The following is a 14,681-nucleotide window of genomic DNA, read 5'->3' as shown; positions in this document are numbered from 1 at the left end:
ATTTACGACCCCGCCTCGCTAGATTCAAACCCAGGACCTATCGTTCCTCTAGACCACTGAGCGGCCGGCACCCAACGGTGTTAATGTCTAACTTCAACTAATCCGCGAAATTGAGCGACAATTCCACCATTTTCATCAGTGAGTTCCTATCCCATAAGAGACCCGGTTGAACTCCAGTGGTCACTGCTTCTCACTAGAACTCCAGGAAATACCTCTTGAAGCCAGTCCTTAGTGAGCATATGTTGATTATTATTGTCATTGCATTTAGGTTGTACATTCTTTTGATGTTAGTTGTACAACCAAATTATTTTCCTCCTTACTAAATATACTCTTTCAATTGTAATATAATACTTCTGACTGAAGTGGATCATTATTTAGGTTTTTTTTCTAATTTTAATATATTAACAGTATATGCAATCCGAACCATAAAGAAAATCTTGGCATGACTGTTCAGTATCGTGTAAAAGTTCGATTAGTATTAGGATTCGTGTCAAGGTGAGAGGGTCGTACATTCTTATTTATTAGTTTTATAAACTATTCATTCATCTATTTTCGTCAGCATATATTTTAAAATAATTAATTATTTTATTCAACCTGAACGATTCCGTATGAAGGTATGGTTTCCCAGAATTATTTAATATAATAGCATAATACATGTCGAACAATGTGACCACATATTTATTTATGATATTTGTATGTATGTATGTATGTATGTATGTATGTTTGTATATGAGAAATAAAAGTCAACTAGATAATTGGAACATAAGAAAAGAACATGATAACTAACAAAGAAATTCATGTTCACACTTCTCGGGATAGTAAGTCAATATTGTGTATGTTATTTATGTCTTCTTCAAGGTCTTACAACTAGGGGTTCATTAAGTTTTAATAATTTATTGATAATATTGGTTTTTTTTTATTTAAAAAAATAACCCAAAAGCATGCATTCATTATCGAGATTATTCAAAATAAATGTTGCATTTATATCATTGTTAGTAAGGGGCTCATTTTTGTCAATCTTTGTTGACATATGTGGATTACATGGGATTTGCCTCGATGTAAATATTATGTTTCAAGCTACTTAGAATTGATAGATAGTGGTTATCAACTAAGTTTAATTTTCAATTTTCGTTTTATCTGGGACCCATCAATTAGATGAACCTGCATACAAGCGTTGTTGTTTTCACTGGAATTCGGTTGAGGTTTGTTTGAATGCTGTATTCTTTGTATTGATAAATTATAGGAACGAATAGTCTCTATTTACATAACTTATTCGATAATTATACATGGCTTTTTGTACTTGATATATTCCGTGGTAAGTTGAAGTTAATTGTTTGAACAGGTTATTTTGTAAGCTTCGTAGTTAGCTGCCATAACTGTAAATACAGATCTTTGAGAATAGTTTCCATTTACTAAGTAAAAGTTTGTCTTGTTCATGTAACTTAAAATTATTTGCATTTAGTACTTACGTGTTCGCTTTTCATATATTTACTTCATATGGATGGTCTGTTCACTACAATTAGTCATACGCAACGTAGAAAATGGCACATATGTGAAACGCTTTAAGTTACCACATCATATAATTACTGTAAGTAATGACAGTAATACTAGTGATATAAAAGTTTTGACAAATAAGTTGTGATATAAATATGCAACATAGTACTGAAATTCTGTATATCATGGAAGATAAAATCAACATTACGACCTATTCATAACAATTTCACACATTATTGTCAACCATCGATTGAAATAATAACAAGGGCTTAAACTATGAAGTCTGCACCTGTCAACCCGAGTGTGTTGTTACATTTGATTCTTCACTAACTGATATACTACTTATATATCGAAATAGTTTGTTTATTTGAGATGTTATTAATATTTGTTTCAACATTTCACTTGTATTTTTTTACCTTTTTGCATGATGTTATAATAAGAAACATAATGCTTTGAATTTCATTTATCCTTATTTAAGACAACATTGTCACCAATCTAATATTTAATTAAAATGTGACGGTTTTTTTCACAGAAAAAAATGTTATTTATGAATATCTGTGAATCGTATTTGAGAAATACTTTAGTTAAAATTCTACTTTAAATACTGCATTGAAAAGACATTAAAAGTCAAAAAAATGTTATGATTACGAAAGTTTATGAATAATGCAATATGCGGTTGCATTATTTAAACACACAAAAAAAGTTTTCAACCACTGACTGTCAAAATTCATGTTACCATTACAAGTATTGAATGCAAATGTATTGTTTTCATTTAAACAAATAAGAATTGGAATTTTGTATCTTGCTGATATTGAGTAGAAAAATAGCTTTAGTTATTTATTGAAGATAGAAACACCAATAGCATATGACTGAATAGTTTGAAGATAGTTCTTTCTAATTCAGTTGTGACCTAGATATTATTGTTATTTAATTAGTTGAAACCATGAATCAATTAAAGCCAGACCACCATGGAAAACCTGGAAACACTGAGCGGCTGTTTCGTCCTATTATGGGACTCTTTAGTATATGCTCATTAGTGACTGGCTTCAAGAGGTATTTCCTGGAGTTCTAGTGAGAAGCAATGACCACTGGAGTTCAACCGGGTCTCTTGTGAGATAGGAACTCACTGATGAAAATGGTGGAATTGTCGCTCAATTTCGCGGATTAGTTGAAGTTAGACATTAACACCGTTGGGTGCCGGCCGCTCAGTGGTCTAGAGGTTAAGTGTTCGTGGGCGAGAACTATAAATCCTGGGTTTGAATCTCGTGAGGTGGAATCGTGGATGCGCACAGTAGGACGAGAACGGTTGTCCTGTGCTTCCAAATTTTTTGTGGTGGTCTAGCTTCAATTGACTCATAATCTTAATTACTGAAATTACTTTAATATCCACAAAAACCCCTTCTGATATTATTAATACGTCGACTTAATTTCTGTTTATAATTTTTCCAACTGTTTTTCTTAGTGATGTCAGCGTGGAACTTCCATTCACACTAACTCATCCAAAACCTGATTCAGATGTCAATGGTACTTCATCAAAACTAGTTATTGATGATGATAATGATATCCTTCATCCTTTGTTATCTGGATCTGATGATAGACTAAGACATAATCAGCATATCTTGCAACAATCCCAGTTTTATTCAAACGAACAAAGTTCATCTGATCGTAATGTAAATATTACAGATGATTTAATTAAATTGGATGATGGAATAAATGATAAGTGAGTTGGATACATTAGTAACCAAAATATTTTGATTATAGTTACAGATTAATAAACATAGGTTAAACATTTTATTCAACAATCATAAAATAACAAGACTATTTAATATAATCATAAATACATCTATTATTTTTCTTGATCAAAACTAATCAATTAATATAATAGTAACGAATAGACTATTCAATGTGATTTGATATACATTTCGGTACTTTATTATACTAAGAATTCGTTGCATCGTATATAATATAATATACTAAAACAAAACCCTAACTATCCAATGTTCTTTGATTTCCAATAATCTATTAGCTGTTGGTATTATCTATGATGAAAACTATTTTCATATTAAACAGAAATAATACTGATATTAAAGCTTATTCCTTATTAATATAGTTTATCTATAATACAATGATTTATTATGTGTATTAAACATTTAAATAGTTGGATTATTATTTAAAGCAACTATAGAATAATGTAATATTTATCTTGAAAAAAACTAACACATTATTAATCTGAGAAGGGGTATTGTTGATATTATAGTAATTTCAATGGTTGAGATCATGAGTCAGTTGAAGCTAGACCACCATGGAAAACCTGAAAGCACTGAACGGCCGTTTCGTCCTATTGTTGGACCCCTCAACATCATTAATCATTAGAATTATGTCCAACGAATAAAAAGGACTGAAAATTTGTTTGATTTTTTTCTTCTTTAAAAATATAAATCTACAATTAAATAGTCGAAGTAATCATGTTACACAATCTTATAATTCATGGTATATTTCTTTCTACATAGGTTAGATCATATATTAATCAATAGTTTATCACAACAAGACTAAAAAGTCACACTTTATAACCACGTGGTATTGTAGTTATTGATAAAACTAGTGATTATTTGCATTTGTGTGTTATATTTGTTTTAGTTCAAATGTACAATAAACACATGATAATTGAGTGAATGAATACTGTGAGGTATTTATTTGTAGTTGAATATAATAGTTTGATTATCTATAGAATACATAATATGACTTCAATATCTTGTAATTAAATCAACTGTAAATTTATTGATTCAATCTGGTTAACAATATTTATTCCCTCACTTCATGTTGATTAATCATATTTGAACAAGAGTTTTTCTTAAGAAAACTTAGAGCTGAGAGCATCTTTTTAATATTCTTAGTTTTCAATTGTTGAGATCATGAGTTAATTGATGTTAGACCACCATGGAAAACCTTGAAGCACTGGACGACCGTTCCGTCCTATTGTGGGACTCCTCAGAAGTGCGCATCCACGATCCCGCCTCCTGGGACTTGAACCCAGGATGGAAGGTGTTAGAAAAAATCTTCTCTCTCTAAAAAAACACAATAACAACATGGGATTTAATATTTACACATTAATATTCCCCTTGGTTTTCGAATGTGTTATATATCTACGATTGATTTCAATAAAGTGTTTTACCTTTTTCACTTGAACAACTATGCTTGACATTATATATATTTCTTGAAAATATAGTTGAAATGAATTAATCATCATTTTATTTGTAGTTAGCTAGCGTACTATTTACAGGATAGGTATTTTATGTATGTGAGTGTGAATATGTATTTGAATTGTCTGGATCTCTGCATGTATGTCTGCAAGTGTACATTAAAAAGAAGAGAATAGATGGATTATTGATCAAAAATATTATAATCTGGTAGCAAACATGCGCGCCTATCGCACAATAAGGATTATTATGCTAAATGTTTTTTGTCGTCGAGATACTGATATTTCATAACTCCATACATTTCTAAGCCCAGATGATGTGAAGTTGTAGTATACCTTTTTTCAAACTTGTATGTAATATAACTCTAGGAAAACAACAAATATCATGAAGCTTAACAGTATTTATTTAAGCAATCGTGTGGACTAGACATTACTGTGATATTCTGATAATAATATCACTTTATATAAGATAAAAGGGCCTAATAGTTGTAAATTAATGGTAATCTGATATTCTTATGCTTTAAGGCTATTCATTCAAATTATTTTGTTGATTCTTTTGTTACGATTGCTCTAATACCGAAATTCGTGCTAGTTGTCGTCCGTAGCCTGTAAATCTCTATAGTAACATCTCCGGCAATGTATGATATATGTTAGAGTCGTATAATGGTCATTGGGTTACTGATAATGAGAGATACGATTTTCTGTTGAATATTGGCTAACAGAACTTAAATTTTGATGGCTTTTTATTGGCTAACCGTAATCAATCCATAAGTTATTAATCTACTTTTTTTTAGCATTTATTCAGATATTCAATCTGTTTAGTACTGTAGAATAAATCAGAATATGTGCCAATATTTTTATTTACTAAATCGTAACATAAACATCTCTAGGTTATTTTACCACGATACACGTATCCCAACACAGACTACACATTTCAGGTCTTTATTACTAACGGTTGGAAATAATAAATAATGAGAAATTTATATATGCCTTTTCAACAATTTATTAGCTATTTGAACTCGGTAGGCAATTTAAACGATAGGTTGGCATTTAAAATGATGGTTACTAGATGTAAGGCGCAGTGAAATTTCGGTACGTATTGGTTTTCAATCGTAAACTCGATTAAACCCATGTCCTGTATTCCTCTCCTAACTGCGAATTGCCTCTAACAAGTAACTTACTTGCCTGAATGACGAAAACAGAACACCGTAAGCACTTTTCAGTCGCCAGATTTATATTTCTCGCTGACAAGATAATTAACTTGGATATTATTAGATCAATCAGAATGTGCGTGTACAAATGTTTTCATTTCTTGGTTTGTAAAGAGTAATTAACATAAAACCATATCTATTGTGAGAACTCATGATTTTAATAAATACCATGTGAAAAAACGGACTTTTCTTTAAACTAATCTATTCATTTCTCTTTGCTATTCTTTTTTTTCAAAACAACGAATCATTACAAAAACAGTAAAGCATATTTAGTCAGTAGTGTTGGTGGCGGTGTTGATGATGACGATGATTTGATTTTTGAAGATTTCGCTCGTCTACGTTTAAAATCATATGAATCTGATAAACGTATGGATATAGCTGATTCATCTACGGCTGATCCAACAATGGCAACAAATGTCAATACACCTAACGCTGTCATTTCTCCATCATCAACATCATAACAGTAATTTTTTCTTAAAAAATGTATATTTCCTTATTTTCTACTAACATTCTTTCTTGAATAGTTACATGATTTTTTTCTTTTGCTTTCATTATAATATATAACTATAGTGATTATTTGTATTTTTGTGGGTGCTACTACTACTACTAATACTACTGATATTCAGTGCTTTTAACTAATGCTTTTGTTTATTTCAAAAGAAATTTTAATTCAATAATTTCAGTTTATTGAACTAAATCTTTTCTTAATTATTGTTCAGGCTGATTGATTATGATTTTTAGATCAGCTTGAATTTAAAACTGGAAAAATAAACAGGTCATTTTGACTGTTCAATATTTCTCTTTCTGTCACTCTCTCTCCCTCCATGCTCATTTGGTTTCTCTTCGTTTTATATGTGTCTTTCATCAGAATAGTTTGATCAATTTGTTTCCTTATAGAAGTTGTACTAATGTTATATATTCAAAGTATTCATTTTCAATGTATTCAACTTTATTTCTTATTCTCATTCATAAGTATAAATTATTTCATAACAATTATCTATCAATTTTCTTTTATTTTGTTGTTGCAAATCTCACAAATTAAATGAAAACTAATGAAAAGTAAATGAATGAAGAAATCTCTTAATGGAATTTGTCAATATCATTATTATCATTATTTAAGTTTTAATGATTTATTTTGAAAGAATAAAAGTCTTGTATATTTGTAACTTTTAATTGAGTTTTACATCAAAATAATAATGGACTTGGTGATAGAAGTATAGTAAGTAATAAGTGTTCGATTAGTAATGATCATCTATTAAGAAAAGTATATCAGTATATATGTTTTAGTGTTTATTTGGGTATTATACATATATATATCTTTGGTTTTAGTTTTACTGAACTGAAATTAGACTCATCTCATGGAGATTTGTTGTATTCGAACACAATGATGATTATGCTACTGATATTATTTCTTATTTAAAATGACCCCTCAATCTATTTTTTATAATTTAGAAATGAATTATTGTTTAACTAATGTATCTTTAATGTTTCTATCGTGTAAATAAGTGAGAATTCTACATTAATACATCATCAAGTGTTCGTCTTAACTTCTATTTATCGTTGTTTTATTCGTCACCGTAACTGTTTGTTTGTAGTTATATTGTTATTGACACATCACCATTATCATAAATGTTGTTGTGATTGTCTTCAGTTTCTTTACACACACACACACATACCTATTCTTTGCTGATTGTCATACCCTGTGGCTATTATTTTCGTTTCTCATTTACATATCCTCCTTTCTTTATGTTGTTTCATAGCTGTTTTTATTCATTATTATGATTATTAAGTTTAAAATTTATCAGTCGAAAAACTTTTGCAAAGAACAAACCGAATAAAGAAAAGAATAAATGAAGTGAAATTAAGCGAATCTATTAAAAATCCAATGAAGTTTTCTTTAATTTGTATGGTAAAAATATATCTTTATATTCTTTACTTCATTACTTGTGTTGTCATCAAAAATAAAAACAAAGTGTACAGTCGAATTAAACGTAGAAAATATATAAGCACATTGACATTTTATGTAGTCTATGACTGATGTGAAATTTAAGCTGTTCCAGAGACTTTTTGAAATACACCGTACAACAGAATATTTCAGACTGAAGTAATTTATTTCTCTACTTATTATTGAAGTTTTTAAACAGTCGATTGTACCCTGAAACACTAGCTACAAAGTAATACATTACTGTATATTACAGTGGCTCGACTATGTTTTATGGTTTTTTAAAACTTGGAGGTTTCAAATTGCAATGAATGTCTTAGAATCCTACAAAAAATGATGGCTGGCATTGGAGTCCAGAAGGCTCATTTTATATTATACAGGACTAGTCACCAGGATATCCTTACATCTCAGCTGATATCCATTCATGGACGCATATAGTTTAACTTTCACATTGTTGATGTACCTTCTTATATTTACATACAAATTGTGTTCACTAATTAAGACTAAATTTTATTGAGATTGTCTTGTAGTTAACGATCAATAATTTGGTTTGATAGGAGTGCATATCAGTAATTTATGCACTGCAAAGCCGTTAGCAAACAATCTTTTCTAAACTGAACTCTGGTCAAAAGAGATATGTGAGAACCATTTTTCCATGGCTTCAACGCTTGATTTTTATAAATGGTAATCTGATTTCATCACACTCATCTAATGTTTTTAATCTTATTAATTTTAATTGTTCGTTATAATCACCATGTTGTTGATTCATTCTTCATTTTTCTCATACTCGTCAAGTGGACAATTATTTTTCGCATAGTTAATTCTTTATTATTATCTTTCTTCAACGCACGATTATAAAGCCACTTTCTTCGATACATAATATGATATAATCGTCGTCTTAATTTTCAGTCGACTATTTTATGTATAAATTAATCACAAATATGATGGTACAGCTTGAGTGAATGATATCGGAAAGAAAATTTTATTTGCTGAACTATATCAACAAGCCTTGAATCATATCATAGTTTACTTTCATTGTCACTTTATTAAGTTTATAAGTTTACCATACTGGTATCTATTTAGATTTTAGCTTTACACGTAAAATCATTTTATGAACAATAAAGAAATATTTTATTAGTGTATGATATTCATTTTAAGAATCCGAAGTTCATCTGAGATGGTTTATTTTTCTCGGAAAAATAATGTCTATGTTCTTTTGAAAATTAAATTAAAGATTTCCCTTAAAAACTAAGATATTGATCAGTACTAGATCACAGTTTGGTCTGTAATAATCCCAATATTAAGTTTTGATGTAAGTAGTGATTTAGATATACTTTAAATATTCCAACTTGTGAAACATGAATCCACTATGTTATCATAGCAAAAATGACCAACTGTATGATTTAGCCGTCAACACTGGTCAGTCGTCAGGTTGACGTTAAGTGCTATTGAAATCAGGAAAAGATTACAGTGCCAGTTGCATAAGAATCAAATATTGTGAACTAATTATTCAGTTTTTTCCACATTCCATATTTATTTATGTCTAATCGAAATCGTGTATTTCATTGACATTTTCTTCTATTTATTCATCATTTTTGTATGTAGTAAAACCTTGTTTGAAGTTTGTTGTCTAACTGATACATCATTTAAATAAATTTTGAAAATAACTGAGATCACAGACAATAACTGAATCCTAGATTTTCTTTTAACTCGGTTTGGACATTAGTTTTAAACCCCTAATTTCGTATGGATCAACTGGATAGCAAGTGCTTCTTTACTAGTGATAAGAAAATAGTTGTCAAATGACATCATGTTTTCAGTAGTTATCTAGTTAAACTCAGAATATAATACAAACTGTCTTCTAACTGAACAATCTCCACAAATCTACCATACCGAAATTAAATGATCACTTAACCAGCGTGTTTATCATGCAGATTTTAATATCTGTTCTTACTTTAAATAAGTCATGGGTATTCACACATTGATACTAGTAAAGTACATATTTTCGAATGACAATGAATAAAGTTTCAAACAGTGAGTTTATATTATTAGAAAAATCGTACTTCACTATTCAAATAATACATAGAAATCCTTCTAAATGAAAGACATTTGACTACTTTTCATGTTTCCATGAAACTAGAATCAGTTATTTCAATGATGATTAGAACTGAGTTTTCTTAAGTGTATCCACAGAATTCACGCCAGTTTACAGGCATGATAAATTTGATATAAATAGTAACATTAGATGTAGAGAACAAACAATGTGGTATAAGATAGTTTTAAGTATACTAGTTCAGTGATTGTTTAGGCAGTAAATAAGTTGCAGCAATCCAACGCATCCGCCAGGAACTTTTAATTTTCCTTAAGTAGATAGCCTGTTGATTTATAAACGGTATACTTAAGATTATTTCATGTACCAGAACGAAATATTGATAATTATCTACAACTAGAGAAAGTAAAACGAAAGCAGAGAGCCCGGAACAACAAAGCAATAAATACCAAAATATGTCAATCAGGTCTACCGTAATGCATTTGTCATATATTATAGTGATATACTGTTAATGTTAGATATTATTCAAATTAGTTAGGGTTGCTAGGTACAGTTTTAACCTAAAGTCACAACAGGTAGGTGATTTTAATTAGGAATTCATTAATAATAATGACTAGAAATTTCACACGTGGAATAAGATACACATACATGTATTAGAACATTTAATGCATTCTTAGAGGAGCGGTATGCATCAATGCAGCGAACAAAGAATGAGAGTGATTTTATCGTACGAATAGATTGTGTTAGATTATTCCATAGTCTAGGAACTTATTCAAATAGAGAGATGATTTACAATGAGTATGCTTCATTATTGACAAAGAGTTACGAATGTCTTATTAAGAAATTTCTTCGTATTGAATTACTTGATTAAATTTAAAGTATAGTTTATTAAGTAATTTAAAGAAAATAATAAGATTTAGTTTGAATCTCTTCTTCCATAAAGAGTCGAGCTCACGTTCATTGTTTTATTGAACTGAACCAACTAATTAACTATATCAGTCACCTGAAAAATAGAACTAAAAAAAATAAAAAAACAAAGTTCACAAAGAAATTATGGAGAGATTATAATTTATGGCCGATCTTTGAACGAATCTTAAGTGACCTTGAGGAATATTGGCCAATCAGCAAACAGTAAGTATAGAGTAAAAATACATTATACAAAATCAAAGAAATAAACTGGATACAATTCTGATACATGGTTCAAAAACTTCAGAAGTTCTAAAATCGTAATTCACGCAGTAGAGAAAATCATCCATATGGCCACACAATAGTCGGTCTCTGGAGCCATGATATGGTTGCAAAAACTCTTTCAGCCTTGACCACATAGCTTCAATATTGTTTGTGTGCACTCCAGTTGTTGAGTACACAAAATGCCACTTGTGGATAACGAAACAATGCACATGATAAAGCGTATGTAGGAGTCTGTACGCTCTCCAATCATCCGTATATATTGTAGTACATGGCTCAAGCTAGTGTTACTGGTGCTTTTATTATCCACTTCGCAATAATTGTCACAATTCGCCTTAGTTACGAATTATATATAGAGTTTTCATCACGAACTGATATCAGCTATAATACTGGAAATCTATTTAGTCAAATAGATGAAAGACTTTCACGCCAAAATCTGAGATCTGTTATCTTCTACCTGATTGATTCGTCCACAAATTATAGTCTCGCCGTTTTGTTTGTTATCAACGCTCAATTATCACATTTTGTATAAAATCATCTATGAACCAATTGTACGTTAGCATTAAGTACTGAGTTTGGCGCCGTGACCTTGAAATCCCTCAGTCGCTTCTGATTGGCTCGTTCATAATTTATAGTTTCGCCGATAATATTTATTTGTCGTATTGAAATCTTTATTTTTACGATTAATATTTTTTCTTTCCATAAAGAAACTATTATTCATTCAATCATTCATTCTCATATAAATATCCAAATATTTATTTCATTTATTCAATAAAAATTATTCATTTAAATGAATCCATTAAAAAAATAAAGATTCATTTATTTATTTGATTTTTCAATAAAAAAATTTGTTTTCTCTTTTTTTTAAAAAAAAAAATTTACCCATCAAGTTTAAATGATTTTTGGTTGAATGAATATTATTGATTTAATCATTTAAAGTTTAGAGCAAAAAGATTATTTTTTTTATCAGAAAAAAGAAACTACGAAGAAGAAGAAGAAGAAGAAGATATATAATGGTTATTTCAACAAAAGGAATAAATGGTTACTTGTTACTTGAACATATTCATCATTGTTCTATTTGAACTGAGAAACAAGAAGTTTAAACAAATCAACGATATTTTTTTCCAATTTTAAAAGTGTTAATATTGGGGTTGACTAATATGAAATGTTAAAAAGCTTGTAATTGAAGGCTATATTAAGACAATCTGTACATGATGCAGCCTGCTTGAACATCTGGGTTATTTATTTCTGTCATCTAGATATTTCAACAAGTTATCTAATTTTGTTTGTTTTGATACATCATTATGGTTATTATTGATATAACTTATTGAGGTGCTTTTCTGAAATGTATAAAACCTTTCGTTGTACAGGTTAAAAAGGGCTCAATCAATGATGTCGTGGTTAATGGCAATATGCCTCAAATGAATGTATATTATTTAGTTGTCGATTGACTGGACTGCTAACTTTTAACTGGAGACCACTAAATATTTGTCGTCAGGATCAACTAAGAACTAAGAAACGGAAACTTATTGAGATACATTGTACAGAGGACTCTGTATTGCACCAAAAATATAATATTGAATAAAGCTAATAATAATAATATGGCAACATGAGAGTGGTCAATTGTAGTCCTAAATAACAATAGGAAGATACAAGTAAAACAACACCAAGTGCATTTAACCTCAATCAGTTTATAAGTGAAATGAAATGGTGAGGTAAATAATGATCAGAATAAACATGGTCAACATGGGATGAGAGAGAGTGAATAATGGAAAAAAAAATCCGAGATTGCGTAATATGTAGAATAATATGAATTGTGTCAGGTTCTCTCTCTCACCTTCAACTAATTCACGGAATCGCACCACCGTACACCATTGTCTTCAGTGAGTAACTATCTCACAACAGATGTGGTTGAACTCCATCGGTCGGTGCTTCTCACTAGAACTCCAGGAAATGCTTCTCGAAGTCAGTCATGCTCGCGCTCGAGACTGATAGGTCCTGGGTTCGAATCTCGCGGAGGCGGGATCGTGGACAAAACGGCGTCCAGTGCTTCCAGATTTTCCTTGATGGCCTAGCTTCAATTGACTCATATTAATTATGTTTTAATATAATGGGAATTTTTCAGCTTTTAAAATAGTTTTAACTGGTTAATCATATGTGTTAGCTGTTTGGTGTATTCAAGTGAATTTTAGTAAAAAGAACCTGCCTAGAATCAGTTACAGACCTAGTTATGATAAAATCCAAGTAGAATCACAATAATTATCAGTATATTTCACTTAACATTTATATTTTGTAGAAAGATGAGATTACATTTAATTCTTGTGTGAAATGTATCTAGTGGAAAACGTGTTATGGAAATGTTTTCTAGATAAAGGTATGCAATAGCTAATCACGGTAGGAAACAATTTTTACAAGTATTTTTATGATTATTCTAAAGCTGAATGGATTGAAACTGATATATGTGGTTATATTCCATATTTTGTACTATGGGTTATTTAACATAATCAAGAGATTATTATTTTCGAATCCTGTTGTCGATCACTGATTTGTGACATGTTTGAACTACATTGGTTACAATTTTATAATGAGAATTCACCTGAATGTAAAACATCATTGAAAATGCCATCAGAAATGGATAAAAACATAGAAATTATCCTTGTTACCAAAGTAATCATTATAAAGTTTCTACACAGCTTCTTTTATCTAACTGGAATTTTTAGAAAAGAGTTGAATGGTTATAAGATACTCTGTATTTTCACAGTTTCCTAGGTCAATGGAACATCGTAGCTGATCACAGAAGAACGAAGATACAATGTATTTTTCAGTAGTTATCAATCAAGATCTGCCAAATATAGAAAAGTTTTAATCGTTTAGTTTAGCAATAACAAATTCTTGATTTCTATAATATTTTCAGCTGACTCTAAGTAAAAAAGCTTACTTCTAATAATTTACTGCATACAATACATATTCTTGAGTCGATTCAATTTAAATTATTGAATTGTGTATCAAGGATATATTATGTCTTTTAGAAAACAAACTACATAATTCACATTGTTCCATCATCGAAAATGTAAGTGTACTTTACAAAAGTCTTTATTACCTTAATATCATTCTAATTGTTCAGAACATTAATTATTGAATCAAATCTCAGCTTTTATCAAATATACATATCGGTTTATCAAGTCATCTTGTTTGCTTGTTTGTTTGTTTATCTTTTCGTCTATCTACCTGACTAAATCTATGTATATATAAATATATAACTAAAGGACTTTTAGTTCTGCTCTATGTCATTTGATTATGTAATAATACTTAAAGATCAATGTCTTTTTTATAAATGTTAGACTAGTAACAAGAATACAATAACAATGGTAAATATGATGATGTCCGTAGTTTCTATATTTGAAGTAAGACAATAATTACTTTGCTTTTCTATTGAACATTTCTACTATTCAGCGTTTCACTGATAAGAAGTCCGAGAACAAATTATTTCATTCAATAATATCATCATAAAAAGAATTATAACAACTAATGAAAGAAAATGTATTCATATTGTTTTTTTCGCCTCTTTTTTATTTATAAACAGCTTAAAGTCGGTTTAGT

The 14,681-nt window shown here is 29.7% G+C and overlaps 1 protein-coding gene across 2 annotated transcripts in view; it reads left to right on the top strand.

The window, feature by feature from the left end:
• ARRB1_2 (Beta-arrestin-1) overlaps positions 1–8,875 on the top strand; it is a gene marked incomplete at its 3' end in the record, with an annotated part of 43,193 nt that extends 34,318 nt beyond the window's left edge. The window contains exons 11-13 of one of the 2 annotated variants that reach the window (XM_051214635.1): positions 409–495; positions 2,957–3,214; positions 6,161–8,875. In XM_051214635.1, the coding sequence (XP_051067818.1) occupies positions 409–495; positions 2,957–3,214; positions 6,161–6,362 (547 nt within the window). The remainder of the gene's footprint in view (positions 1–408; positions 496–2,956; positions 3,215–6,160) is intronic. The other variant, XM_051214636.1, reaches the window with a different exon arrangement.
• Positions 8,876–14,681: the final 5,806 nt, after the last annotated feature.

Source organism: Schistosoma haematobium, chromosome 2 (genome assembly GCF_000699445.3).
Source record: "Schistosoma haematobium chromosome 2, whole genome shotgun sequence".
Lineage (NCBI taxonomy): Eukaryota > Metazoa > Platyhelminthes > Trematoda > Strigeidida > Schistosomatidae > Schistosoma > Schistosoma haematobium.
This window is presented reverse-complemented; position numbering and strand designations above follow the sequence as displayed.